The 27,117-nt window shown below is 46.3% G+C and overlaps 1 protein-coding gene across 3 annotated transcripts in view; it reads right to left on the reverse strand.

Moving 5' to 3' along the window:
• Positions 1-25,867, reverse strand: part of GALNT16 (polypeptide N-acetylgalactosaminyltransferase 16) — a 74,913-nt gene extending 49,046 nt beyond the window's left edge. Inside the window, exons 1-2 of one of the 3 annotated variants that reach the window (XM_075103103.1) lie at positions 25,822-25,867; positions 24,986-25,204 (exon numbers count right to left, since the gene is read on the reverse strand). In XM_075103103.1, the coding sequence (XP_074959204.1) occupies positions 24,986-25,171 (186 nt within the window). In that variant the 5' untranslated portion in view covers positions 25,172-25,204; positions 25,822-25,867. Of the gene's footprint in view, positions 1-24,985; positions 25,368-25,821 lie in introns of those variants that run through there. The other 2 variants (XM_075103102.1, XM_075103104.1) reach the window with 2 other exon arrangements.
• Positions 25,868-27,117: the final 1,250 nt, after the last annotated feature.

Consider the following 27,117-nt stretch of genomic DNA (forward strand, 5'->3'; position numbering starts at 1 on the left):
ATATTTTCAGCACGAGGAGGAAAAGAATTACTTTAGTGCCTCCAGAAATTGAAATGTTTTCCTTCTTTAATTCAAACTGGGCATTTTGTCAAGCTTAGCTTCCATTTCTCTTTTTCCTCTTGCCTTACAAAACAACACTGATTTGTAGCAAAAGCCCAGCTTGTCATGTGCTTTTAAATATTTTGCAGTCACTCGCTTGCCCTTTACTACTTATCTCTGTCTCCCCAAGCCCTGGAAAAACAACAGCTGGTTTTGGTTTATATTGCCATGTACCTTGTGCAAAAAGCTGGAAGCAGCAACAAGCCTTCAGGAGCCATTTTGTCAGGGCACTGCAAGGGCAGGGGCTCCCCATGGCAGGGTTCAGTAATTCCCCTAGATACTACGGTTCTCGCGTTACTTGTACATCAAATTTTAAAACTAGCAAAAGAGCACTGGGAATTAATTGTCAGTTAAAAACATTTCTCATTTTTTCTCGTTTTTATCTCAGCCAGCATCTCTTCGTGCTCTCTTCAAACAGGGAAAAAGGAGGGTTGGGGAGGGAATGATAGTTCAGAGGTCCTAGCTTCAGTTTCCAGACAGAGAGCTAATTAACAGGTAATCAACAAGTAATCAAATAACGGATCTGTGAGGACCAAAATGATAACAAGGTAACAAATAGGAGCCAGCTGAGATTTGTCAAGACCACATCATGTCAGACCCACCTAATTTTCTCCTGTGATGGTGTAATCAGTCTTAAGGGTGTGGAGAAGCAGTAGATACATCACAACTTTGGAAAGGTTTTTGATAGGGGCTGGTAAGACATCATTAGCAAGCTAGAGAAATAATAGTCTAGGTGAAACTAATACAGAATGGGTGAAACTGGTTGGAAAGCTGCCATCAGACCAGAATTACCAGCTGTTTCCTGTCAAAGCAGAAGGGCTATGGTGAGAACAGGTCTTAGGGGTTAGTTCTGATCCAGTGCTATTCAATATTTTCATAAGCACCTGGGATACTGAGACAGAGTACATTTATCAAATCCATAGGAAATACAGCAGAAGTATCAGACATATTGGGGAACAGGATCAGAATTCAAAATTACCTCAACAAATGGGAAAAGGTCTGAAAATAATAAATAAAAATCAGTAAGGCCCCACAGACCGCTGCAGTTCATCAGGTGTGCGCTAATGTAAAACATGGAAGAAACAACAAGGTAGTAGCTCCTCAGAAAAGCCCTAGATATTACAGCTCAATACAAAGCACACAATAGCAAAGCCCGAGAAGAGAGCAAATACCATCCCGAGTGGAGCTGACAGCTATGAACAAGCCTGACAAAGTAAATATAAAGCTTATCTTCAAGGACTGACTTGCTTTATCAGATTCTTTTCCTAGAACATAGATATTTGACTACAGGACATTTTTCAGTATTAACTGAAAACATACTTGGCAGGAGAAGCACAGGTTCTCTACGAACTAGTAGTGAGTCCCCTGCCAAACCCTCTGAGGAGGACTGATGTCCACCCCTTGTTTCCTCTCTCTTTACAGTAACACCTCCCACTTGAGGAAGAGTCAATATAAGCACAACAAGCTTTGGGTATATTAAAGGCACGCTATGTACAGCTGAGTGCAGAGTTAAAACTTTTACCACATCAACAGGACAGTTCATACCTGTAAGTTCTCTACATAGCTACACACCCTGTATACCCATGCTTGAGACTAGAACAACAAGTGGGAGTTATGGGAGCAGAAGAACCCAGTTCCTTCTGACTGATGTTCTGTGATAGACCAAAAGAAATTTGCTAGGTGAATGCAGAAATAAAGCTGAACAGGCACTGGAAACATGAGTGTCTAAGATAGGAATAGGAAAGTAGTTTGTACAAATTAAAGTTTGTCCCAAACATTGCTGAGACCTCCAATACAATTCACATACCAAAATTTCAGGAAATACTGAAAACCTTTTAATCTCATTTCACCATGTCTCATTTTCACATATGCTTTTCCCTTTCAGCCACAGAATGGACTGAGTTGCTCTTCTGCTGTTGAAAGCACATTCTTATATGGTTCAAGAGACAAGAAACTATTTAAGTAGCAAAATTAACTTTGTAAGTGAGGGATTATGGGAAAGGAATTAGTGCCATGCACATCTGTGAAACCTTGAGAGGCTTATTTTTTGACTAGCACAGTGATATTCCTCTAGGCCTGATCACTTGTAAAAAAGCAAGACCAGTCACCTCTGTCCATTGCCACTGTCTGCCACGAGACACAGATACAGCAGCTCCAACCAACAGCCACTAAAACCAGAACAGCTGAGGACTTTAGGGTCCCTAGATATTTTTTGGTAACAGCAGGCCTGGCCAAATTCTAACTATACTCCAGGGGCCATGAGGAATCATTACTTAGCTAGAGTAAGGTATGCAAAACTCTCAAAGGAAGTGCAATTAATGATTTTACAGTTACTGTGAAGTTAGTCCAACAGCAGTTTTATGTGATGGGACATATACTTTGCAGCTTTTACATACCTTCTTACAAGTGTTTAGCACTAGTAGAGCAAATGGAGCAGGGGGCTGCCATGCTTCTCTTTTAGTTTAAGCTCATTTTCATGATTATGTCAACTCTGTCAAATCCCAGGACAGAAAAGCATCAGTTACAAGCCATCCCCAGTAAATGTCTTTCCCTGGAAGGATGAACTGACCAGGAAGGTCTAGCTGATGAATATGGACACTAAGCAAGCCAGGGAGTAACCTCACCAAACCTTCCTCCCTCTCAAGGCCCGCCTTTGATTTATCCCACTGCCACAGCCTCACATACCCCCACTACCCTGGTCCCCAACCCTGCCAGCACCTCACTCCCAGCCAGCCCTACAGGTCCAACTCCCCTCAGAAGAGGTTTCCCCTCTGAACTGGTTTAATCCCAGCTTCAACCTGTTGGGCAGAGATACAGCCTTGCTGGCTGAGCAAATCCTCTTCCCTCAAAGCAAAGGCCATGGCCAAGTCACCTCTGTAAACCACACTCGAGCTGTTAGGGCCTGCTCAGTGTGAAATTTTTCTCTGTGGGCTCACTCCACTTGCTCCATACACTGTCCCAGTGACCTAAAGTCAAGTCCCAGAGAGGACAGAACAGCACTGCACCACCAACAGCAATCAGATGCTGCCGAGCGAAGCAGTGCTTAGGGATGCTAGAGAGACAGGAGCTGCACAGCTCTATAACCCATATGCTGGCACATGGTTGGGCTGTGAATGGCACAGAGCACAGACAGGGCAGGACTGAAAGCTGCAGGAACTCCCAAGAAATTCCCAGGAGATCCTGCTTGCCCAGTGAGCAAGCTACTCTTGATGGGCTGAACCTGCAAGATCTCTTGAATGCCTGTTGACAAGAGGGTGTGTTGCGTTTCCAGTTGGGTTTAGGGATCCCAGTGGGCACATGGCTCTAGTTAGGTCTCATGAAATAGCCTGTATAATTCTCTAAAAAAATTGCTCAAAAAGGCTGTGCCTGACAGCACAAGGCCTATTTTATTCATACCTTTTTTTTTAACCATGTAAAGCATTTTAAATGTGGTTTAGAACTATGCTCTTATGGAACTTCTCTTATGAAATGTTAATAAAAATTACCATGGTTAAGTAGAACCACCTCTCTTCTTCAAGAAGTGCAAGTGATGACTGCGAAGCTCAGAGACTGATTTGAATGTTTTGTTTGTAGATTGCACAAACCGGAGTAACACAAGAGAAGCAGTAAAGCAACTTGAATTGATTAGCTCCCACACCAGCTAATTGGTGACAAAATATTTTCTACTGCCGTCAGTACTGGACAATCTTGAGGACTGCTGCCAGTTCCAAATTAGGCTGCAAAGACCAGTGGTGGGCCCCCAGCAGAGGTTATTTTCAGTGCCCTCTGAGAAGAGGCCATGGTTGCTAGCTCACAGGGTTTCTCGAGGCCCTGCGACAGAGCTGTAGCCGCCAAGGGATGGTGGGAGTGAGAAGCAGGGACAGTCTGCTGGGGCTTGCTTTCCAACACTGTTGCTCACCCAATGTGCCACTCCACCTCCCTAATTCTTTTCCACTGTCTCCTGGCATTTGCCTTCTGTACATGCAGAAGCAATTCTCTGCCAGCTCTGCAAGACTGCATCTCTGCTCACTTCTGGTTTAGATCCGAGAAACCCTTTCTCTCCATCCCTACCTCATGGCTAGGAAGTCATGGGTTTCCACAAAACATTTTCTACTTTGTTCTTCCCGCATAGTTTTGCCAGATATTGAGCTGTTGACAAGGAAAGCATCCTCAAGCATCTGGCCTGAAAAGGTGGAAATCCTGTTTAAGGCAAGAAAGGAGAAGCAATTATTTTTCTGTGTTTGGTTTCTACACCATTGTTCTCCCCACACCCATCAATTTTTGGATGCTACTTTCAGAGCCTCCTCCAAGAGACACAGAAGATGGCATAGTGTTTTCCATGTTATTGCCTACAGTCTGGATGAGGTGAACATCACACTCTCCGATGTCTGCGACAAGCAGACATGGGTTGTTAGCATGAAGAGTTTAGAAACAGGATGTTGCTGACTTACAGGTCACAACAGCAAGTTGATAAATAAGGCTTGGCTACTATCTTTCAAGCAGACTTGCCATGGTTTGACAATCTGGTCTTCTGGGCATTTTCGGGGAAGAAAGAAGGCAATACAAGAGAGGAAAACAGTGCAGAGGAAGTTTACAGGGGGAGCAGCAAAAAAACCACAAACCCAAGAGCAATTAAGTTACTACCTCTGTCTATCATGAGCGGTGGTTCTCTGACACCTTCACCTACCACTACCCTCATGCAACTTCTCGTCATATGGAAAGGTGGTGTCTGTCCTACCATGGTCCCAGCTCCTTGCTTTCATGTCTAAGAACTCAGCCTTGCTTCTGAAGCAGCCATGTATCCTCTGCCTAATGATCCGACTTGGCCATCTCTTTAGTGACTCTGTGGAAAAGCATCCTTCTTGTGATATTTCATCCTGATTCTGCATGTCCTTGTCTACAGAAGGGAGGGAGGCTTCCACAAAGCACATCTGTGTCAATTTGCCTAGGTCCCAAAGTTATGAAAAGCATCATGGCTTGACAACTGGAGGACAGCCAGAAGTAACACACAGTGCACAAGCACCAGAACTACAGCACGCTTCAGTCTCATTCGTTTTGCAGACAGCAGCCCCATAAGAGTGCAGGGTACTCACTGCCATGCTGGTTATACAAGCTCAGCATCATACCGCAGGCAAACAACTCACTTCCACGTGCAGTGACCGGCTTCAGCATGAATTAACCCCTCCCCACCCTCATGCAGATTAGCAGTCCATGCATAAATCATGCCTACCTGGATTCCCCTCTGAATACAGTCCTGGTGTATATTCTTTGTAGAATGGTAACCTGAGAAGCTGGAATTTATTACACAACATCACATGTGACAGGTGCACAATACTATGTTACATGCTCTATAGCTGGCCAAAACACATATAGCATACACAGATATAGCATATATCAGGGGATGACTTCTATAAAGTATGCCCATCTCTGACCCAGCTATGTAATCCTGAATAGACCTTAAGCTGTTAGCAAGGGCTGGATCCTGCAAAGTCTTCTGGCCCAGCTGCCCAGAGGCAGGAAGACATTGCCCATAACTTGAGGGAGGGGACGTAATGCCCTGGGGCATCCTTCTAGTCTTTTGGTTTTAGGAGTGTTGAATAAAGTAAAGCAGTGGAAGCCAAAAGGACTTCAAAGATAGATGCCTGAGGGCACTCTCTTCGAAACAGCTCTCAGGAAATAAGCCTGCTCAGACTGTGGAAAACCAGATGAAGATGAAGCAGTTGCCAAGGCCTATTCCCTCTCTCGGTTTGAAGTCTAATGCACACAGATGTCCACTATGCAAAACTGAAAATTATATTACAATTTTTGTTTTTAATGTATTTATGACATTCACATACATTGATTTTGTATAAACACCCACATGTCCAGACACACACGTATCTGGCTTCTGTGTCCTTTTGTTCTTCATCTCATTCCCTAAAGTAAAAACATTTTTACTCTATTTGGCAAATTTTGTTGTGACATGAACACTCCCATTTTTGATGACAGAAAACTTTATGCTTTTGCATTTCTCTCCAGGAGAAAAATAATGTGGAGAAAGCCCTCAAAAATAGTGAGGGAATGGTCTTCAAAATTACTGAGTATCAGCATGAGAGGGGAATGTGAGGTCTGTGGGGTTCTTTTTCCCTGACACAGCCCTTGTTTTCCAAGCATACCTCTTTATCCATAAACATCACTGACAACATCTGGTGCCAGGGAGAAGACAGACATGATAGCACACTCTTTGAATACCTAAGGGACTAGGCAGCTCATGCTGCCACCCCCACCAAAACAGCCACATTGTCAGAAAGAGATCCCAGTGGGTAGAGCTAGGGACATAGTGACTCTGGGAATTAAGGTTTTGTACAGAGAAATGACGGTCACATGGACATGAAGATGTCTGCATTCAGACATCTGTTTAGTATCACATAGCAAACCTCCTCAGCAAGATCCATCTAGGTTACTTAATGTATATAGGAATACTGCTCTGCTCAAGGTTATACATACACAGTTTGTAAAAGTGTGTTTTGAGGGCCTTCAGAGAAAAAAAAAAAAGAGACAATATAGGAAGTTGTACTTTTTCTTCTAGAAAAATGTCCTGGTCTTTAGAGACATTTAAATATGTAAAAATGTCCCTGGTTTCCAAGTGATTTTGAATTATTAAAACGAAGAAAAAGGCACAATGTTTTGTTAACTGTCTTCTAAGCATTAGATGCCCAGTGACCATTTAGACATTACCCAAACCCTGATTTATAGCATTCTGTATCAAGACAAATGGTGTCCTCATGATTACCTGGTAGCACCTATGAAGCCAATAAGACAGTTCAAATGAGGGTGGCCTAGGTCTTCATTAAACATATCAGTCACATAAATTGCATCTCTCTATGCCCACTCCCCTGCCTACACTGTCTGCACCAACACAAAATGTGTATGTGCCTCCTGCGCTCACGTACTAATCTATTCCCTCTGAACTCAAGTGACCTACATTCAGCCTTTTCCTCCCAGTTAATCACAACTGTCTAGAGCGACAGATGCCACCACTGATATTTTCACGGAGGAGAAAACAACTTGAGACCTCACAGGCCACTAACGCAGTCAGCAGTGAACTAGTTAGCTAAGAGATGACCAGAGGTCAGCTAGCACTGAGGAGCAGGCACTGCTCACCCAAAGCATTAAAATATATAATTAGATTAAGCTTGGGACTCATTTTATTTGCGTTCAAGATCATGCTGTAAGGGCTTTTTGCTAAGGCTAGAGAAAGGAAGTTGAAGTACCATTCATATGGTATCATTCATCCTCAAGAGTTAGAGCTTTAAATGGAGATCAGAAAGTTATTAATAAAATGGTGTGGTTTTGCAACTAACCAACATTCACACTCTACAGAAATAATGTGTGCATGCACAGCTGAGCCAGGAAGACAAGGGGACATTTTGCACCCCCACCAGGGACAAATCCAGCCCCACAGCGGGAGGTAGGAATTTCTCCCCATCTTCCAGCAAGGAAAGAATTTGGTTTTCCCCTAACATTTTTGTTAGTGGATCTTGCTCACACAGTCATGATCTTGAATATTATCCAGTTCTGCACTAACTTTCTCCTCTCTCCCCATATTAATCACCAGGTAGATCCTGTTACAGCCTCTCACAGATACCTGCACCATGCAGGTGGGAAGCACGGCACATCCTGCAGACCAAGCCGGGTGGCAGACTGGCCTCAGGGAGTCACACTCCTGCCTTTGTGCCAGCTAGAGTACCATGCTGTTCCTGGAGGCTGGCCCACAGCCCCAAAGCCTGCACAGAGCTTATCTTCCCAGGAAATAACACCTGGGTAGGACACAACCTTGACAAGTCAGGTAATTTACCATGATGCTCCACACAGCTCTTCCTCACATTAGCTTTTGAATACCACACAGAAAGGCTCTTGGCAGGACCCATTGGTTGGGATGTAGCCAGGCCCAATATGAAAATGCAACTCATCTGTAAACCAACAACCAAACTGGCATTTAACAGAGTGACTTAATATGCTGCTGTTGAATCATGACCTGGTTTCTTAGAGAAGTTCAAGAATGACCTTCAGCTCACAACGTGGACTTGTGTTTCAGAGATTTGAAGACATGAGATCTATCCCCAGGGACTCTGCTGGTACTCTCTCTGTAGTGACAATAGCGACAGTGCATATGCACCCATAATTTATTGCAAAAACAAGTCCTTCTGCACAAGACCTTGTTCACTCAGATGTTCTCTGCCATGGATTCAGCCCTGCGGCATGCAACATTGTCTTCTAATAGTGGAAAAACTCATGGTCTATTTGTCAGTGAAGATTTGAGAATACCAGGCTGTTGGCATTTTGTTTAGAAGCCAAATGATATTCCATTTTAATTAATTTTTCAGTTACTGCATTGCTCCAATTCCAGGACTCAGCAATCAATTTGAACTGACAAGACCTCAGAGCCATGCTCTGCTCCTGCTTGCGTCTCCATTTGCAAAGGCATTAAATTCGCCTCCACAATAGCAAATTTAATCAAGGATGGTACATACCAATGAAGAATCATTAAATGGGTTCATATATGCCTGTCAAATATGAAAACCCCAGTATTACGCTCTGCAGGCCTCTGTCGTTCTAGACTTCAATCACATTATTAATGGAGGCCTCCTCAGCAGCCTCTCTGCTCTGCCATTAAATCACTGTCAATCAAGAAAGAGCTGGGCATATAAGGAAGAGCACAGCCATTGAAGTGGGCATCACAAAAATGCACGCATCTGGCATTCTTGAAATACACCCAGGACAGGTATGGCCAAACTCACTGCTCACGGAAACACAGTTCTCCCCATGCACAAAGTGCCACGGTCCCTCACACGGCCACTTGTCTCATTCTGCAGGTGCAAACTGCGGCAAAATAAAGTCAATGATTGCAATGACCAGCAAGGATCTTTAAAATCCATTACTCCATCAATCCCCATCAATGCCCAGAAAGGGCAGCCATCACTTGACTCCGCACATAGAGTGCTAACAGTTCTGTTGCAAGACTTACATTGCAAGATCATCCTGTAAATATGCAGCCTCTGGCTTATATTGTTAGGAGAACTCACAGCTTTCAGAAGAAAGGGATAATTTTTGCCTTCACAGCTGCAGAAGAGAAAAAGGTGGATACCTAGAAATTGAAAACCCAGATGGTGAAGATAAGGGACATTTGATTTGAAAATCAAGTTTTGTAATACTTGAATGTTTGTGGTCAGCAATAACACCACTAGAGAAACCTTGGGCTATAGCTCATTTTTGGCCTGCCTAAACTATAAGTCTGATCAGGAGTTTTGGGGAGTTGCTGGTTTTGAGTTCATTTATTAAAAGATGTGTCTGACATTTTTCTCCACATATTCAACTAGTGAGAGTTTTGACCCAATTTTCATTTTCAGAAGGCTCCCAGAGCCCTGCAGTCCAGTCCCAGTTTCCTCACACCACACAAAGACTGCACTCCTAACAGCCCTCACCACAGCTACCTGGCTCACAACCCAGCCACCAGCTCAGCAGTTTTCACCCTGCAAGCATGTTTTCAAACTAAAAGTTCATGCATGTGTCATAAGAAAAATTTGGGTGTCTGTTTCTGATAGCTGTGGCTGTGCCCCTAACCTTTTGCTTCCCAGGAGTGTTGTGTGAGTATAACTGATGCTGTCAAGGAAGACAGTTTTCATTTCTCAAGCTCCATCATTTTTTTAAATTATCTTCTTCCATAATATGACAGCTGAGTATAACCAGTAGGACTGAGTGAACTCCATTCACATCTGGGCAGCATAGCAGCCCAGCTACCACCTCCCATTGCCTAGGAGCACCAGGCAGGTGCATTTTTTACCACGCAGATTTATTTCTCCAGAGAGAGCATGGCTCCAAAAAGCCACCAACGATGTGATGGCCAAAGAATCTCCCCTGGGCCTTCAGCAGCCTTCCTAAATATGAACGAAAAATAAAACCTAGACACATTCAGTCGTGTCGCAGCTCCATGAAAACCACAGTGTTGCTCACAAGGATGAGCTCTGCTTGCTTCTCTCTACAGAGAGCACCACGAAGCACAGAGGCATTGTTTGTGTTCAGAAGAACACAACGTAAAAATCTAAGTGTGCTGTAAATTACTAGTGAAATCCAGTGGCAAAATTCCCAGTGACATCAGCAGGACAGGATTTCAGCCACAACAAAAATACAAACAGAGGGATACAAGCACACAGAGTACTCATCAAGGCCCCGGTTTTCCACTACCTTTCAGTTGTTCACACTCATGATTTTATTATGACCTATAGGAAAAAAATCAAACTGTTTAACAGACTGGACTTCTTACAAATATTTGCCCTGGAAAATGGCTTGTGTTTAAAAACCATTCTAACTAATATGTTCTTAAATAGCCTTCATTACCCAGAAGACAAATAATGTATAAATTTCTAGCTGGAGGTTGTGGTGGCAAGGTTAAGGTTAAATGCAATACAGCTTAATAGAGACATGGACTCTGAATGCAATTCATCTTCTCCCAAACAGAAAAAGATGATGAGACATTCTTCACATTTCTGTCTCGCTCGTGTTGGGTTTTAGCATTTCTGGCTCCAGAAGGGAACATGGAGATGAACAAACATGAACAAAAGAAATGCTGACAGATTTCTTCAAAGCAGATTTAAAAAAAGAATTCATAAAACCAAAAGCAGAGCCATGGTTACAAGTGTGGGGACAGCAGCACCAAAGATATCACAAAATAAACTTTAAAAAAACAAACCAGAAAACAAGCCACCAAAAGACTTGAAAGAACTGTTAGAGAGGGAACAAGATGCGGGAGGCCTACCCTTAAATGAAAAAAGGTGAATGTGAAAGAGAAATTAAATTGTAACTCTGCATTACACAGTCTGTAATAAACATTTCTTACTGTAGCTGGTTGAATGTAAAAGGTATTCTATAACAAGTCTGAAGGTGACAGGGCTACAGAGCAACAGCGCCCAGGCAATACATTCACCTGTGTGCCCTGTAGAGTGGCAGTCTATTGCTGCCACTGCTGATGGTCTGACCAGCAACACACCCAACGCCAATAAAGAATAAAACTCTTTAGCAGAGCAGCACCTCCTACCGAATAAAAGGCATTTAATGGTTCAAATCTTTTTTTTTGATTAGCACAAAGGCAGCTCCCACTAAGACCTCTACAGCCACGGGGTGTGAGCCAGAGCATGCACAGAAGCTCTCATGCCCATTGAGTAACATTCACTGCTCAGGATCCAGCCAATTGCCAGGACAGCATCTTTAAATCTTTCTCTGTAATTAACAGATGTTTAAGCAACATAAGTTGCTCTGCCTCTCTGAAACCAGTGATGAGAGATGTACTGATCTTTTAGAGGAGCACATTTTCAGGACTTTATCTGCCTTAGTTGACAGGCACTTCACTGTCTGTCAATATACATATTACTTCATCCAGCTCTCTCCCTTGCCCCCTCCATCCCAAACCAGTATTAACAGGCATATTTAAGCTTGTAGAGTCAAGAACTCAGCACATAGGGCAATTCCGAATTACAGCACAAAGCTAGTTTTACCATGCATGTCCACTACCAGCCTTAACTGGCATGACTGTGCATAACTACATGCCAACACGTGCCCTCACACAGGCGACTGAGCTCCCTGGAGTTCTTCCCTTGCTTCCCTGTAATCGCTTCATCCCTAGGGGAGCCGGAGCAGCAGCAAGCCAGAGAAATCCTTGCATTACAAGAGGCAGCTTCCTTTTCACATGCCAGGATCCTTTCAGGATCATCCCTCAGAGAGGGCTGCAGGGAAACAAGACCTCCTTCAGGAAGCAGCATTTCAAGGTCTTTTCTCCTCTTCAAAGCCAGGCCTTCTCAGGACAGGTCGTCTTCTCTCCTAACATCAGCCTTCATAGTTATAGCAAGGTCCCTTACACCTCCATAATTACCCAGTGAAAGTTCCTTCCCTTTTCCTCCTGCCCTATTGCCCAGTGCTGCCATATTTTTGGGGAGATGCATGTGGCAGGGAAGGTGGCTGAGTTACCAAGACACCCGATGCTTTAAGGGTGCTTTGGAAGAACCTGCTCCACCTCAGCCAGAAACTCAAAGCTCTCTGCTGCTGGGACCTCCCCTCCTTCTTCATTGATTCTAATGCTGCCCATAACAGAGTGAAAATGGAAAACAAGAATGAAAAAACAAAACCTAGAACCACTGCACATACAACTAAACACCATGCCAGGGAAGAAGCTGAGGTCCCTTGGCCTTCTCCCAGGCTTGCCATTGAGTGTGCTGCTGGAAGCTGCGAATGACACACTATATGCAAAATTAGTTTGTCTTCTCCAACCAATCAAAGCCCCCCCCCAAAACCCAATGAGAGGCTAAGGTTTTCTTAAACTCAAAATACAGGATATTCCAACACCGATCCCATAATCGGCCATTTCTGCTCAGCCATAACAGTGCTGTGAAGTGTATTTGGCCCTTCATCTCTCATTGCCTGGGTGGGTAGTGAACGAGCAATGACAGATGCATACCAACAGCCTGCAACTGCTCCTAGCCTGCCTCAGAGGCAGCAGTAGATCTCATACTTGGAAAGATCCCAGGTATCATAAACCTGCTGCTGTTCTCCCTTTACAGCATCATTTCTGTCTCTGACTATACAACAACCAGGGCACAGGCTATAAAGCCCAAGCGTGCAGTTGATACAGAGATCTGTTTGCATTTTCAGATGTTTGTTACCCTAGCAATACCATAGTAATTTTTAGTTTGTTTTGTTGCTTTTGGGTTTTTTTTTTTAAAGCTAGGTTTTTATCCAGTGCAAACAGAGCCAGTTCCCAGTTCTGTGAGAAGGAAATTAATACTCACGGTGTGCTGCAGACACGGCGGGGCCTGCTACTTGGGAGCAGGGGGCTGAGAGACGCCCAGCTCCTGCCTCACACCTCACTGCAATTGCAGGGCTCTGCCCACTTCATTCACCAAAGCCATTCCTGATGCCTGCACCCAGCATGGTGTTGCTGCCTATCCACACTGATGAGTACCATGCTACTCTGCCTCCTTACCTCCTCGGCGAGCTCTTGTGATTAGCTTTTCTCAGAAAAATCATCAGAATGTTATGAGCATCCACTTTCAGCTTCTCCCCTAAACAGCTCAGCCAAAAGCAGCTTACAAGACCAGCACAAATAATGTAAAGCCACCTTTTCCTTCAATGCTGAAGTCTACTTCCAGGGTCTAGTAGGGATCTACAGAAGATTTAATACAACTAATCATAAGGGTATTTTCCAGAACTTCCATAACATACATTGGTCAACAGCTTGTTTTTTCAGCAAGTCATTCACAGGCTACTCCAGGGAATCCGGAAAAAGATGAAACATAATTACATAATTAAATGTGGTCATGTTCAGAGTCAATGATAGCCAAGGGAGAATCCCTCCAGAAGCAGAAAGGTATCCTTTTGCAAGAAGCCTTTTTTTTTTTCGTTTTTTTAAAAAGAGCCAAACATTCGGTATGTTTGGGTAATTTGGGAAAGCTGAACCTTCAAGCAACCAATGCCTCAACTAGGCAGAACAGAAGAGCTTAGCAGCACATTTTTCATTAGAAACTCGCAGTTAAACAACAGAAAACTGCCTCACAGTATCAAATCTTTGTAAAGTACATCCACCATAAGATGGAGCAATTTTTGCAAACCTACCCTCCTGATTTGCTAGGACTGCATACTACCCCTTTCTGTATGTCAGCTTGCAGAGGATAACTGCCTGGTACTGTTCCTGCAAATGAATAATCAGTCCTCAAATGCAGGCAGTAGAGGTTTGTACTGTGATGCTAAAGGCCTGTGGTTGATACATATCTGTCAGGCATGTGAACAACAGAATGAATAATTGTTAAAGGAAAGTAGAAAGGTATCATTCAAAAGTCCACTGATTTTTAATCATAGATTAGGGAAGAAAGCCTGTTTATTTTTGGAGAAAGTAAGTGATGTCCTGCACCAAAAGCCTAACTCTAGCATGTGATGGACTGCTTCAGAAATGGCTTCCTTGGAGAGAGACAATTGACACAGACCACGCACCGTGGCGAAGGTGATGTAACAGCAATTTATATCTCTGCATTAACTAGTGTCACACAGTTCAACTCCTACTGTGCCAGGTCTGAGACATTATGACAGGTGTCAAGAGAAAAGAGATATGTATTTCAAAGGAGGGTCACTAACTTGGGAGCACCAAAACATCTAACAAAATCTCATGGGTTGAGGTACTACAACTTCACTGTCTCTCATTAGGTAGATATGTCGGTTCCCTTGGTAGATACAGGAAGGCATCCCTCTGACCTCCAGCGACTTTGCTCAGGAGGCCAAATAGCTTGACACTGTTTTGTTTGTACCCCTCAGAGCAGTAGAAGAAACTAGATCTGAATTACTACTTTAAATAAAAGTACAGAGATGACAAAAATCCTCTGTACTGTAAAAAAGTCTCCAGAAGTTATCACAATTGAAATACCATTACAGTTTGCACTCACAGCTGGGCTGCCACATGAACCTCAAGGGTGCCAATATACATGCACACAAATAACAGATCTCCCAGATAACAAATCTCCCAAACAACTCAGTTCAGAACCTGTGCACATAGCCACACCTCAGGTTTCCTAAAAAATTATTGTCCCTTTCTTTCCTCATCTGAAAGTAAGGAAAGACTACAGGGATATTTAAATAGATGCTGTTCTCTGCAGTCTAAAGTGCAGAGGAAAAAGCACAAGGAAATTAAGTTGGTCCTATCTTTCACATTGCAATATACTTTCCCTCCAAATTAGCTTGCTTTATCAATCCTGCCTGGCTCTCTCCAAACTCTCCCATTCCATATCACTTAGATGCACTGAGTCAGAGTCCGTGAGACTTTATCTCCAGGTTAGTATTCACTCTCTGGGTTATGGAGCCAGCATTTAGGCCACTGGCTCAAACTGCAAGGATATTTCCAGCAAGGCTGCTCCAGCAGACCTTAGAGATGACCTGAGGGCTGCAAGTCCAAATGGCACCTTTGTACCTGGTCCCTCCACTCAGTGCCGAACTGGAGCTGGGGGTGCAGCAACCCCAGCAAATGACCATCTGTAACCTGACAACATCTTAGCAGATGTCAGCTCATACAAGTACTCCAGCACCCATCAAATATGGCTTTAACAGACTCCTTTCGTGATAAAGTAAAGAACAATATACCAGAACCAATTCCCAAATTACTAATAAACTAGAGGGAGGCAGCAAGTGGCAAAAGCATATGTAGAGAACCCACCCCCCATCCTCTGTTTTCCCACACACATTTACCCCTTTGATCTTTTCCCAGAGCACCATGTTAACCTGCGTTAAGCACCAAGTTTTAAAGCAAGAGGGAAAGGAACTCCCTCAACTTCTTTTAATGTCACACTTCACTGCACACTTCCATGACACCAGGCAAGTCAGAGTCATCATCCCTCTCATAGCCCCTGGTTAATACCAGGCTAACAACAAGAAATCCCTTTGCAGTCAAACCATCTGAAGCAAAATATTCCCAGAGGGTGTCTTCACCTCTGCCCAAGTGCTTTAACCTTGAGTACAAAAAATCAGTGGCCACAGAGCAAAAATGCTTTTCCTCAGGGACCACAGCCAGCATCTGGTAGACACCAACTTGGTTTTCGTTCCTCCCGTCTCCATCCACGCTCCTTTCAAATACACCTCATGTGCCTCATTGTCTTCTCAGTCCAGTTACTGGCAGATGACCTCTGCCCCCAGGCCTCTCATGACCTAGCAGAGCTCCCATCTCCTGTTGGTACAGGGTTGTACTTGCTCAGCCTCTGCCTCTTTCACTGCCTAGAAAGGAGGCAGTACCCAGGGACAAGGGAAAACAACCATCTTTTGCAGGCAGGTGGAGGGATGTCTTAGTAAGACTAGTTCCTCCTGTGTTTCTTGACCTCCCAAGCACTGTCCCTACTGGCAGCTAGCAAAATCTGGAGGAATGGCACAGTTGTTCATGGTAACCTGCAGAGCAAAATATAAGATCAGCGCCTTAACAGAGCAAGAGAAGCAGTAAGTGTCTGCAGGTTCTTAAATCAAATATTCTTGCTTCTTTCAGCAAGCTACCACAGCTGTCCATCCCTTCTTCCAGCTGCATGGCCCCAGCGAGATCTTTTGGAGAGCACAATCAATGATGTTCACAAGACCACAGCAATGTCTTGCAGGGACCGTGAGAAGTGATTAACTCTTCCTTTCCATCTCAGCTCAAAGGGAGAGCTGCAAAGCAGGAAACAGCTTCATAAAGCACCTACTTCCAGGTCTACCCAAGTCCTTCATCTGCATATTCTAAACCCAAAGTGTTTAATTAACTGCTTCCATTCACCATAAGGATACAAAAGACTTGGATTAAAATTTTAAGGAAAATATTGTCCTATAATTAAAAGAACATAACAGTATTCTCTGCCTGGCAGCGGCCACTTTAAACTATTTTTATGCTTTTTGAGCCAGTAAGGCAATTTTACATTATTCACATCTTAAAGAATACTACTTTCTAGAGAGGACTTTAATCAATTCATCCTCAGTGCTGTATGTGAGATTTTGCATGGAGGAATCCAATAAGCTATGGGTTGTCAGTGAATTCTTACCTATTTTAAGTCAATTCTTATCTATTCTAAGCACCTGTAACTCTTGTCCTCAGACATGCAACAGATCTTAAAATCATTCATGTCTGGGCCCCCAGACTGCAAAGCAGACATTTAAAAACTGCACAGAAACTGTTCAGGGTGGGGGCTGGAGGGTCTGGACAGAGAAGGCGTCACAGCCCACAGGTCAGTGACTATTCAAGCATCTTAACTCCACGACAGTCTGTTCCTCTAAGAGTGACAGGCACTGCACACTTGAGAACAAGGACAGGCAGAAATTCTTGCTGTACCCTCCTTCATTTTGAGATATTTATTTAAATTCCAACTTAATGTCCACTTAAACTTGAGAAACCTCATGCTCAAATAAATAAATCTTCCAGGCAAGACTTTCCATCCGATTGTATTCGGCAGAGAAGACACTTTTATGTCATGGGTTAGGGATGAGAGTATGGAAAACAAGGGGATGAAGAAAATTTCTTAACACTTTAATGCCAAAAGAAAAATGCAAGGAGTGTGCAGAGAACATCTGCAATAAAGCACTCACTGAAGAGCAGGTCTTAAACACATGGACAAACACTCGTCTCCTCTCTAGTAATACCACGGTTCTCCTCACTTTTGTACTTAGAGGACAGAAGCAGCTGAAAATCACAACTTTTACCTACTGTGAGAACCAGAGTGGGATTTGGCCCAGTGGACTGTACCCAGCTGCTACAACACTGATCTCCTCAAAACATACTTTATCCGTAACTCATTTATGTGGGCTTCTCTTTCTGCCTCTGCCTGCCACACTGGTATTGCTTCTCAAGGTTCCTGGGGTGAAAGCAGAGTCTTTGCCAAGTTAAAAGAGAATACAAAATTTGTCTCCATGAGACAGCTTCCATAGATTCACTTCATTTTTAGGCAAGGGAAGGAAACAGTTCTTCTTAGCAATATCTTTATACTGGGATACCCATTGGGGAAGGAAGAAAGGAGACAAACCAGCTAAAAGAAAATTTCCCTGAGGAGACAGGTGAGGATTATTGGCCAAAAGACCCCACCAAAACCAACTCTCCAGCAGTCTAATTGTTCCCACTAGCTTCAGAGGAGAGCCCTGCTGCACCTGCAGGCATTTCAAATGATGCTTACATGCTCTGGAGCCAGCAAGCCATTCTTGCATTATTCTCTGCAAGAGAGACAGACCCTTCAAAACTTGAATGTAAGCAATTAATCTGTGGTGCTGGAAGCTAGGTTTCACACACAACAACCCAACAAGCAATTTTAATCTCCAGTTCTTAGAGTTCTTCACAGCCAATGGACTTTCTTTTCTTCAGGCACTTTCAAAATGGCATCCCTTGGTCAGCTGAACTGGAGGTGGTGGGAGGACAGAGGGGAGAGAAGCAGGATGGCAAGATCTACTTGTGCCCCAAACTAGGCTGTTGATTTTGAAATGATCAGAGTAAATTATCTCCTTGCACTCTATCCCTTCCTTTGCTAGTGGCAGTATGGGAGAGGAGAACGCATATTTTCAGAGAGGTTTGCTATTAAAAATTTAAACACGCCATGATTTTCCCCTTTATCACTGCAGATCTATAAATTTTTGAATATGCAAGTTTTAAGCACCTCCTGATCAGCAGATAGCAAGCCTTGTGGAGCTACCTTAACCCAAAAGTCAGTAATTCATTAAATAATTAAAAGCATAATAGCAGCAGCACAGCAGTGTCATATGGAACCTCATCTCTGTCTGCAGACACCAAGGACTGCTACATTTCATAGAAATAGGAAACAACAGACACATATCTGCTGATGTAATTAACCTCTATCCCCTGCCATATTAACAAAAGAAAGATGCCCATGTTCATGATGAATTCTTCTAATTAAGAACGCTGTGCAAATGGCATCCGTCTCACCTGAGGAACTTTATCTTAACCAGCAACTGAGTTCAAGGATGCAACTGAATTTTATAGCTAGGTAAGCACAAATTACAGTGACAGTTTTCCTTCTGCTAGGCAGGAGCTGATGAACCATCCCTAGACAACTCATTACTGTTTGCCTCATTCGAGCCACTCATTACAAGGGCCTTCACCTTGCAGCACTACAAGATGTCACACTTGCAAACAGACGCCTGAGCACTCTTGGTGCTTCATCCCAAAGAGACCCCAAGAGGAGAAGCATCATCCTTTGGGGGCAAAGCATGCTGGCAGTGTGCTTCAGAGGGGTATATTCACTTCATTTTTCCTTGATCCACCTCCCCTCCCTGCAAAACAGCTGTGCCTATTTGCACATGCACTTAAGCTCTAGGGAAAGGGATGTCAGTCAAATGCCCAGTGGGAAAGACATTTGAAGAGAAAGTCAACGGAGCCTGAGCAATCAGTATAAATCAAGACTTTAACCTTTCTGAGCCTCCCTCAGACTCTTGATCTGTAAAAGAAGATGCTTAACCACTTGCTAGATTTCTGAAGAGTCAAGTGCATCAGATGCGTCGATGCAAAAAATGTATATTACCAAAAGGCAAAACATTTGGGAAGTGGGAGAAAGAAAACAAGAGGTTAAGGTAGATAATTTTCTGCAGCTTTAACCAAGTGTCATTAGTGCCTGTGCTATAACAGAGTCAGAAGTTAGAGCACTATCCCAGCCTGACCACAGCAGCCTTGAAGCTTGGACTGTAAAGTCAACCCTGCAGCTCCATCATAGCAGGATGGCCAAGCACCATCAGACTGGCTAAAAGAGCTTCCATGCCCAGGAGCAGGCCCACACAGCAGCCTCGTTCATGTTCCGTCCCGGGGTAGCACAGAGCTGACGCGCCAACAGTGCTGAAGGACCTCCGCTGCCACCACAGATGGAGCTGAGGCACGTCTCTGCAGAGACCATGTCCCTGAAGTGGCTCCAAAGCGAGCACGCAGCTGCCCATCAACAACTCGGTCTCTACCAACACTGAGAAACCACCCATATGCTCAAAGCACACCACAACATGGGTAAGTTGTCTGCAAAGATGCGGCCCAAGAGACTTATTTCTTTTTTTTTTTTTTTTAATGTACTATATATCTCACTGCCTCCACAGCCACAAGCACAATTTGGACTTGAAAATCTGATGAGGACAGTCCAGCTTCTGTCCTTTTATCACTTTTATTAGTTGCAGGAATATGCTCTTACAAGAATACAGTGAAAGACAGTAGCAGGTAGGACACAGCCTTTCCTCATAAATCCTGTTGTTCAGCACACACAGTTCACTGTGCAGCACCTTTAACATCTTTCTCTTGCAGCAGATCATCCCTGACCCTGATCAGCGTTTCTGCTAATCCTGTTCTTGGTTCAAATGTGTACAAAGCATGAACTCAACCAAATGTTTTGCTAAAGGTCACGTCATCTGCAGGCCTTTACAAAACTTGCAGGCTAAGCCTCCCAGAAGTCCTGTGACGCAGATCAAAGCCTCCATTTTAGACTTCAGAGAAACTGAGGCATGGAAGCCTGTAAGGAGGGTGAGTTTGCAGCGCAGTCAGTAGGCCAGCCCAACTCCCAGTCCACAGGTCTCAAGTACGGGACACGTTGTGAATCACAGCTTCTGCACTAGGCGCTGTACAGGCAGAGCAGCAGCAGCCGCCGACCTGACAAACCCAGAGAGCCTAAAACCCTACCACAGGAGCCAGCGGACAGGGCTGGAAATGCGCAAGGAACAGGCTTCACCATGAACACAGGAAAAAGAGGGCGAGGTCCTGGGCCTGTCACTGAGGAGCTGTGGGACAGGCATCCTGTCCCACACCCTGGGGGGAGCCAAGGAAGAGCAAGGGATCCCACCCAGCCACACTCTGCACCAGGGCTTTCCCTGCAGAAGGGAGTCAACGCACAGCACAGGCGAGCCAAGGTCCCCTGCCGACCCATGTACCTCATCCCCAGCACATTTGCCTCTGTTTACTTTGTTGCCTTTGTCTTAAACACTGCATGTTTTTCTAACATGAGTAATTATCTATTTTTCAGCGATCCTATGCAGACAGTCTCAGTCCGTTGCCACTGAAACAAAACCAAATCTCCCCTAGCCTTCCGGCTGACTCCTGACCTGCCCACCTTAGGATCATGCGCCTGGGCCAAGTTTCACCATGGCAAAGAATGACCCAAGATTTCTGGCAAGAGAAGCCTTTGAGAGACGACACTGCTAAACTTTTAGCTTTTAAATATCAGGGCATTTTTGTATATGCAAAGATAAATCTAAGCAGGGAAACAGCTGCATACCGAAAGAATGCTTTAGCTCCTTAAAGCTTGCAGCTGCTTCACCCACTTATTTAACGGAAAAGCTCTAGTGAAAAATCATCTTCAGGTGGTCTGCGTTTCACCCACACACACCTCTACACACTGTCCCAGGCTGCCCAGACCACCACGCTCCCTGACCACCAGTTACCTCTCTGCAGCTACCTCATCACTTTGATTAACAATTAAGGCCAGCACTACCAACTAGACTGTACTAATATTACTATTGTGAACCATCTAGTTTATTTTTATTGTATTTTTTTAATGTGCCACATGGGCCACTGGGACAAATTAAATAAAAATAATTTTCTGCCATTTAGGAAAACGGCATTCATTCCCACATTTTTAAAACATAAACACCATAATTAAAATATGAAGCTGTCAAACTGTCACTGAATCCTCCTCGTGCAGTAATGCCCCCAGAGAAATAGTGAAAGTCATCCTCTTCCAGGGAGCTGGCACAAGCCTCTCATCTGGCATTCATAAGAATCCCACAGAGAACACACACACAAAAAAAAAAAAATATCAGTGTTGCAAGGGTCCTCCTAACTGATATGAAACTATGCCGTGCTCCAGAGAAAAAATGCATTCCTAGGACTGTGGTACTGACTCGTGTTTCCACCATGGCAGGCGGAAGGGGAAGCATCCAGGGGCTTGGCGTGCCACCAAGTCAGCCCTGTCCTTTACCAATTTCTGCATTTTTATTGCAAGCATCTGTAGGACCTGTTTGGGGAGAGGCTATTGCAGAGAGCGCACATGTTGAGACTTCTGGATACAAAGCAGGGATTTGGAGGATTGCTATTAATGCTATTTCTGCTACACTGATCTCTGACAGCCTCCCCCACCTCAACTTAATAAATTCAAAGATTTCTCTTGCTGACTCCAGGAGTCAGACATCCAGATTTTAAGTTTAACCTTGTGCTAGTAAACATGAGGCCAACAAATAACAAACCAGTTTCAAGCTGAGACTTGTAATTGACTAAAATATTTACCTGAGGTGATCTTTATTCTTCACATTGGGAGAGGATAAAGAAGAAAACCACAAGCTCAGAAAGCACTTCAATTTTTAAAACCCATGCAATTCACCTTTATTTGCCCAGGATTTGAAATGTCACTGCATCGATGCAAGAGCAGAACTTGGACTTGCTCACCCAAAATACAAGATTTTTTTTTTTCTTTTCCCAGAGAGAAAAGCAGACAATTTTAGAAAATTGAAAAAATATTTCCAGAGACCCGTAAGTCACAAGAGTCACCTTTATTTGCAGATGAGCCCAAACCAGAACTCCAACACCATCACTCATGCAGAGCAGAGGAAACCAAAAGCTGGATCAAAATGGGCAGCTCATCTCAGTGGCTCTGCAGAAGGCCAAGAGACATGAGAAGCACATGAAGTAAAGGCATGCCCCCACTTACACAAGACTGCCATTATTTAAGTAATTTAACTTTGCAGGGATTGAACTCAGGGTTGAGGGCTCTGCACTGCAAAACGACCACCACTTCTCTAGATTCATCATTTCTCAAGTGGGGTGGTTGAAATGGCACATTTTCCATGCTGGCTGGGAGGGGGCAGTGAGCAGTGCTGCAGCCCACACACCATGCACCAAGGAGCTGGGGTGAGGGCAGATGCTGAAGACCGCTTGCACAGCCATCGCCCCTGCATAACCAGCCTGTCAGGCTCACATGGTCAGCTCAGCCCATGAGACCAACTGCTCAGACCCTCGGCTAGATGCCACCCTCTGCAGGGGGAGATGCTGTCCCCAGGTCCCCAGTGACCTTTCTGCCCTGTGCTCACCTGCGGTCACTTCCCTGCTTCCCCCCCCAGCAGTGCAGGCAGACACCACGGCCAGGACGGCTCATTATTCACCTCCCATTGCAGCAAAGCCCATTAGGCTCCCCGACAGCTGTGCTGCTGCACAGTTAGAGCAGCACATATTGCATTTTACCAGCCTGCCTCTCACGACAGACAGCCCACCAAACCTTTGGTAAACCACTCTGCACACACGAGGGGAAGCCCAGATACCACAAAATCCTCCCGTTTCCCTTCTGTATGCAAACGGATCAGTGGCAGGATGTGATATTTCCACCACACCTCACTGTCAGGTGCGTCAGGAGAAGGTCCTCCATCCCAGCCACTGCCTGCCGGGGGACCAGGACTTACTTGTCAGGGCTGACCCATCATGGGACCCAGTTACAGAAGGACATGAGAGGCAAAGGATGATTATTTTTCTCCTCTAAGGGATTTCAGATATGGAGCAGAGCTGGGATGCTTTACATTGTTCTGCAAGCAGGACCAGGTTTGGAGCGGCTGTTGCACAGTGCTGTAGCTTGTAACGACAGGCTTTGTGGTTAGCCACGAGCGTGTACCACCTCCCCCCAAACAGCAGCAATATAACAACACGCAGCATTGCCACAGCATCCTCCTCCCAAGGATTTTAAGGTGCTTGGCAGACAATACAGATTCATGCAACCTCACAAGCCCTCAGAGGGAGTAAAGTAAATGCAGTAAAAACACAGAAAAGATAAGTGGAGGAATAGGGAAATAAAACTGCGAGACCAGCATGTTCAAGCACACACAAGAGATGGGGGGCTTGGGGGCAGCTTCCCCCACCACTACGGTGGAATCCTACAGGGAGCAGCGCTCAGAATCCTCTGTTCAAGTGGGCCCTGGCCAGCCTGAGAGCACTTCCCTGCATCCCCCAAGGGCTACAGCAATAGCCACGCTTGGGCAGAGCTCCTCACTGAGCAGGCACTGTGTGCATTTCTACAGTCCAGCTCCGTAGAGCCGAGAGGGCCTCACAGCAGAGCAGCCTGAGCTGCTGGCAGCCCCTGCCCCTAATGAGCGGCAAGTAACATCCTCGCTCAGCCCAAGAGCCTCGGTTTTGACTTTTCGGTTTCAGCAGCTGCAAGCGATGGCCGAGGGTCTCAGCAAAAGGGTTTCCGCCCTGCTGCACAAGGTATGGGGCTGCTCTGACAGCCTTTTCCAAACATTTACGAGGCTTCCCAAGCAGCCCCACGCACACCTGCCACCCCCACTTTGCAGGTAGAGAGAAGAGAGAGGCCAAAACTCCCAGTGCCAGTCATGGCAGGAAGCAGAGAGCCCCGGCACCTGGCCCCTGCTCCAACTCCAAGCAGGGTGCTGCTTTTGTTTGCTTCCATGAGTGTTACCGGCTGATAAATGGATTTGCAGCCAAAGAGTGAAATACAGTGCAGCTCCTGAACTGCTTCAGCTGGATTACTGGGGAATGGTATTGCTGGGCCACTTTTGCTCCAGGGGCTGGTTTATTTTTTACGAAGCTATTCCCTAGAATCGGGAGAGTTTTATTGTTGCTGTTATACGTGCTGAAGGAGGACAAACCTCTTCCACAGATAAAGCAGAAAGGTCCTCATCATCCTTAAGTCAGGAGCTGGAATTTATCACCCTACAGAGCCCACAGTTACTCAGGGAGGGCAGAGTGCGGGGCTTGAAAAGCAAATTCGAAGAAGCACATCAGAGCACTACTACTACCCCTCAGGTTAGCAAGGAGCCCCGAGGGCTGTCCCCATCTCCCACCCTGCCCAAACCCTAGCCTCAGCCTGACTTGCAGCCTGCAGTCTCTGGCTTAAAACAGACAAAAAAAAAACCCAAAACCTCGGGAGCTGAGCCCAGGTCCCCCGGTTTGGCAGGAAAGCGGAGGGAGCCGAGGCAGAGGCCGGTACCAGCTGTGCGGTCCCACACCGCAAGTGCCACTCGCATGCCTCGGCCCAACGCCCAGCCACAGCCTGGCCAGAGAATCGGCTCAGGAGAGGTCGTGGCTCTCATCTGGTCCTGATGGGAAGAAACTCGTGATCGGATATGAGCCTTGTGTTTATATGTACCTCTTGAACGCGAACCAAAAACCTTCCAGCTGTTTCACCCATCATTTTCCCGAGCCAAGAGCAGCCGCTCTCCACAGGCGGAGACAACTCGCCAAGACTTCACCCACGGCATGCCTCCGCTCCCCCGAGGTTTGTCCACCCCGCTCTCCCGTCGGAACGGCTGCCATAGCGACAAGCACGAATCTTAAACACGGCAAAGCGAAGCCCCCCAGAGCATCCCGCCCCCCCCCCGCGGCGGGGCGGGATACTCGGCGGCCGCGGTCACTCACGATGAGGGGGATGGTTCTCTCCTCCCGGCGGAGCTCCAGCCTGCCGGCCGCCCTCTGCCCGCTCTGGGGGCTGCCGCTACCGGCCGCCGCCGCGCGGGGCTTGTTGTCCTGCCATAAGTAGTAGAAAGTGCCCAGGATCCAGGCGACGGTCAGGATGGCGATGCCATTGGCCCTGATCCTCCTCATGCCGAGCGCCCCGCGGGAGCCTGGGAGCGCTGCCTAGACGGGCAGGGGTGGCCGCGGGAGGAAGGAGGGGAGAGACGGCGGTAGCACAGCGGCGGCTTCCCCCGTTCTGCTCCCTGCCCCAGCCCCGCGCCGCGCCGCCCAGCCTCCGCCGCCGGGTCCTAACGCCTCGTCCGTGTCCGACCATCCGTCCAACCCCCACCCCCCCGCCGCAGGGGGCGGAGGGCTCCGCTCCTCCTCCTCCGCCCAGCCGGCGTGGGTGCTGCTGAGGAGGCGCCCGCCGCTCGGGCTGGAGCGGGGACGGAGCGGGGGGAGACAGCCCCGGGAAAGCGGGTGCCCCGGTGAGGCGGCGGGGTCCCCGGCGCGGGGCGCGGGGGGCGCGGGCGCAGCCCTAGAGGCAGGTGCTGGGACGCGGGTGACTCAGCAGCCTGCCCCCGGCACCGTCGGCCCGGCTCCCCGCGGTGCTCTGCCGTAGGGCAGGCGGCCGGTGAGGGTATGCCGTGGCACCCCATGGCACACGGGATCCATGGAGATGCCTCTGGGGGTGTGCCCATCTCGTGTGGAAGCCACGGGGGTTCACAGAAGCGAGTCGCTTGGGCTGCCACGACGGAGCTACCCAAGCACCCGCTCCCACAGCCACCCCGCAGTCGCACCTGGTTGCGCAAGGGCCGGCAGCCAGCAGGCAACTACAGCCGTGAGGCCTTCGGAGCCCTGCGGGAGGGGAAGCGTGGCAGCAGAGGGGCAACGATGACACAATTTCACATTACAGGGCATCGCCAAAGCTCTAGTGTTAGAAAGCTCACTGAATCCAGCCCTGCAGGCAGCTTAGGCAACAGACCATTCAGCTTGTGAAATCAAACTACATTTAGGTACTGTGCAGCTGCTGTGCAACTAGAGCTTAAGGGTCTGAGAGAATTTGAGAAGGTACAGAGAAAACTACCACTGAAGATGCATGCTTAGAGAACATGGGTGTCTCCAATGCACTTGTTAAGGTGATTAGAGGATTTGAATTAAAGTACAGAAAATGGCAGCAGGGCTTCTAAATCACTTTTAGTCTACCTTCCCTCCGGCCAAATCCCTCTAAATGTAATTACAACCCGACCTGCTAAATTGCCCTTTCAGGTTTATCTGCACACAAATTAATCCGTCAGACTTGTACTGTGCTAGCAGTCTGGGCAGAAAGCTAGTGCTAGGACCACCACCTCCCAGGGCCGCAACATGGCTCCACATCAACCTCCCTGCAAAGCACTCCGCACTCCTGATGCAGAAAGGTGTTACAAAGCATCTTATATTCTCCTAGGTAACTTTCCCAATAATCCATCAACCACCCATTGCTTCCCACGCCACCTGATCATAGCCAGTGGCAAGGGGAAGTTTGAGACATTCAAGGCAAAAACAAAGTCCTCCAAGGGATCAGCAAAACCATAATTGGTCCAAGCTGCCAAGTCCACATCTGTCCCAGTGGTACAAGTAACCTGTGCAAGCTAGGCTCCCACTGTTTCCAGTCTCTCCTTTCACAGTCCTACAGGAAAAAAAAAAAGGGTGGCTTCTTTCCTAGGTGGGTTCAGATCCAGCAGCTGCCTGGGTTGCAGAGAGACATGAAGAGAGGCAGAGGAGCTGTATGCAGGATTCAGAAAAAGGGAAGACACGGGAAAAAGATGTGTTCATGTCCCTCTGACAGCAGAGCCAGCCCTGTACACTCTCTCCTTTTTCACCACTGTGCAGATCATACCAGACTTTGCTTTCTTCCTTCTTAGTCATTTCTCACCATCCTGCAATATTCACTACAGAAAAGCAAACTGCTCAAGCAGCAATGGAGAAATGTGCATGAAACAGAAGAAAGCCCTCTGCCCCGATGCTTGAGCTAAGTAGGCCACCTTCTGCCTTTCCAAGCACACCACTTCTGCCTTCCAACACAGACATTCATTTTCTTCCTCTGCTGCCCTCCC

Source organism: Phalacrocorax aristotelis, chromosome 9 (genome assembly GCF_949628215.1).
Source record: "Phalacrocorax aristotelis chromosome 9, bGulAri2.1, whole genome shotgun sequence".
Classification (NCBI taxonomy): Eukaryota; Metazoa; Chordata; class Aves; order Suliformes; family Phalacrocoracidae; genus Phalacrocorax; species Phalacrocorax aristotelis.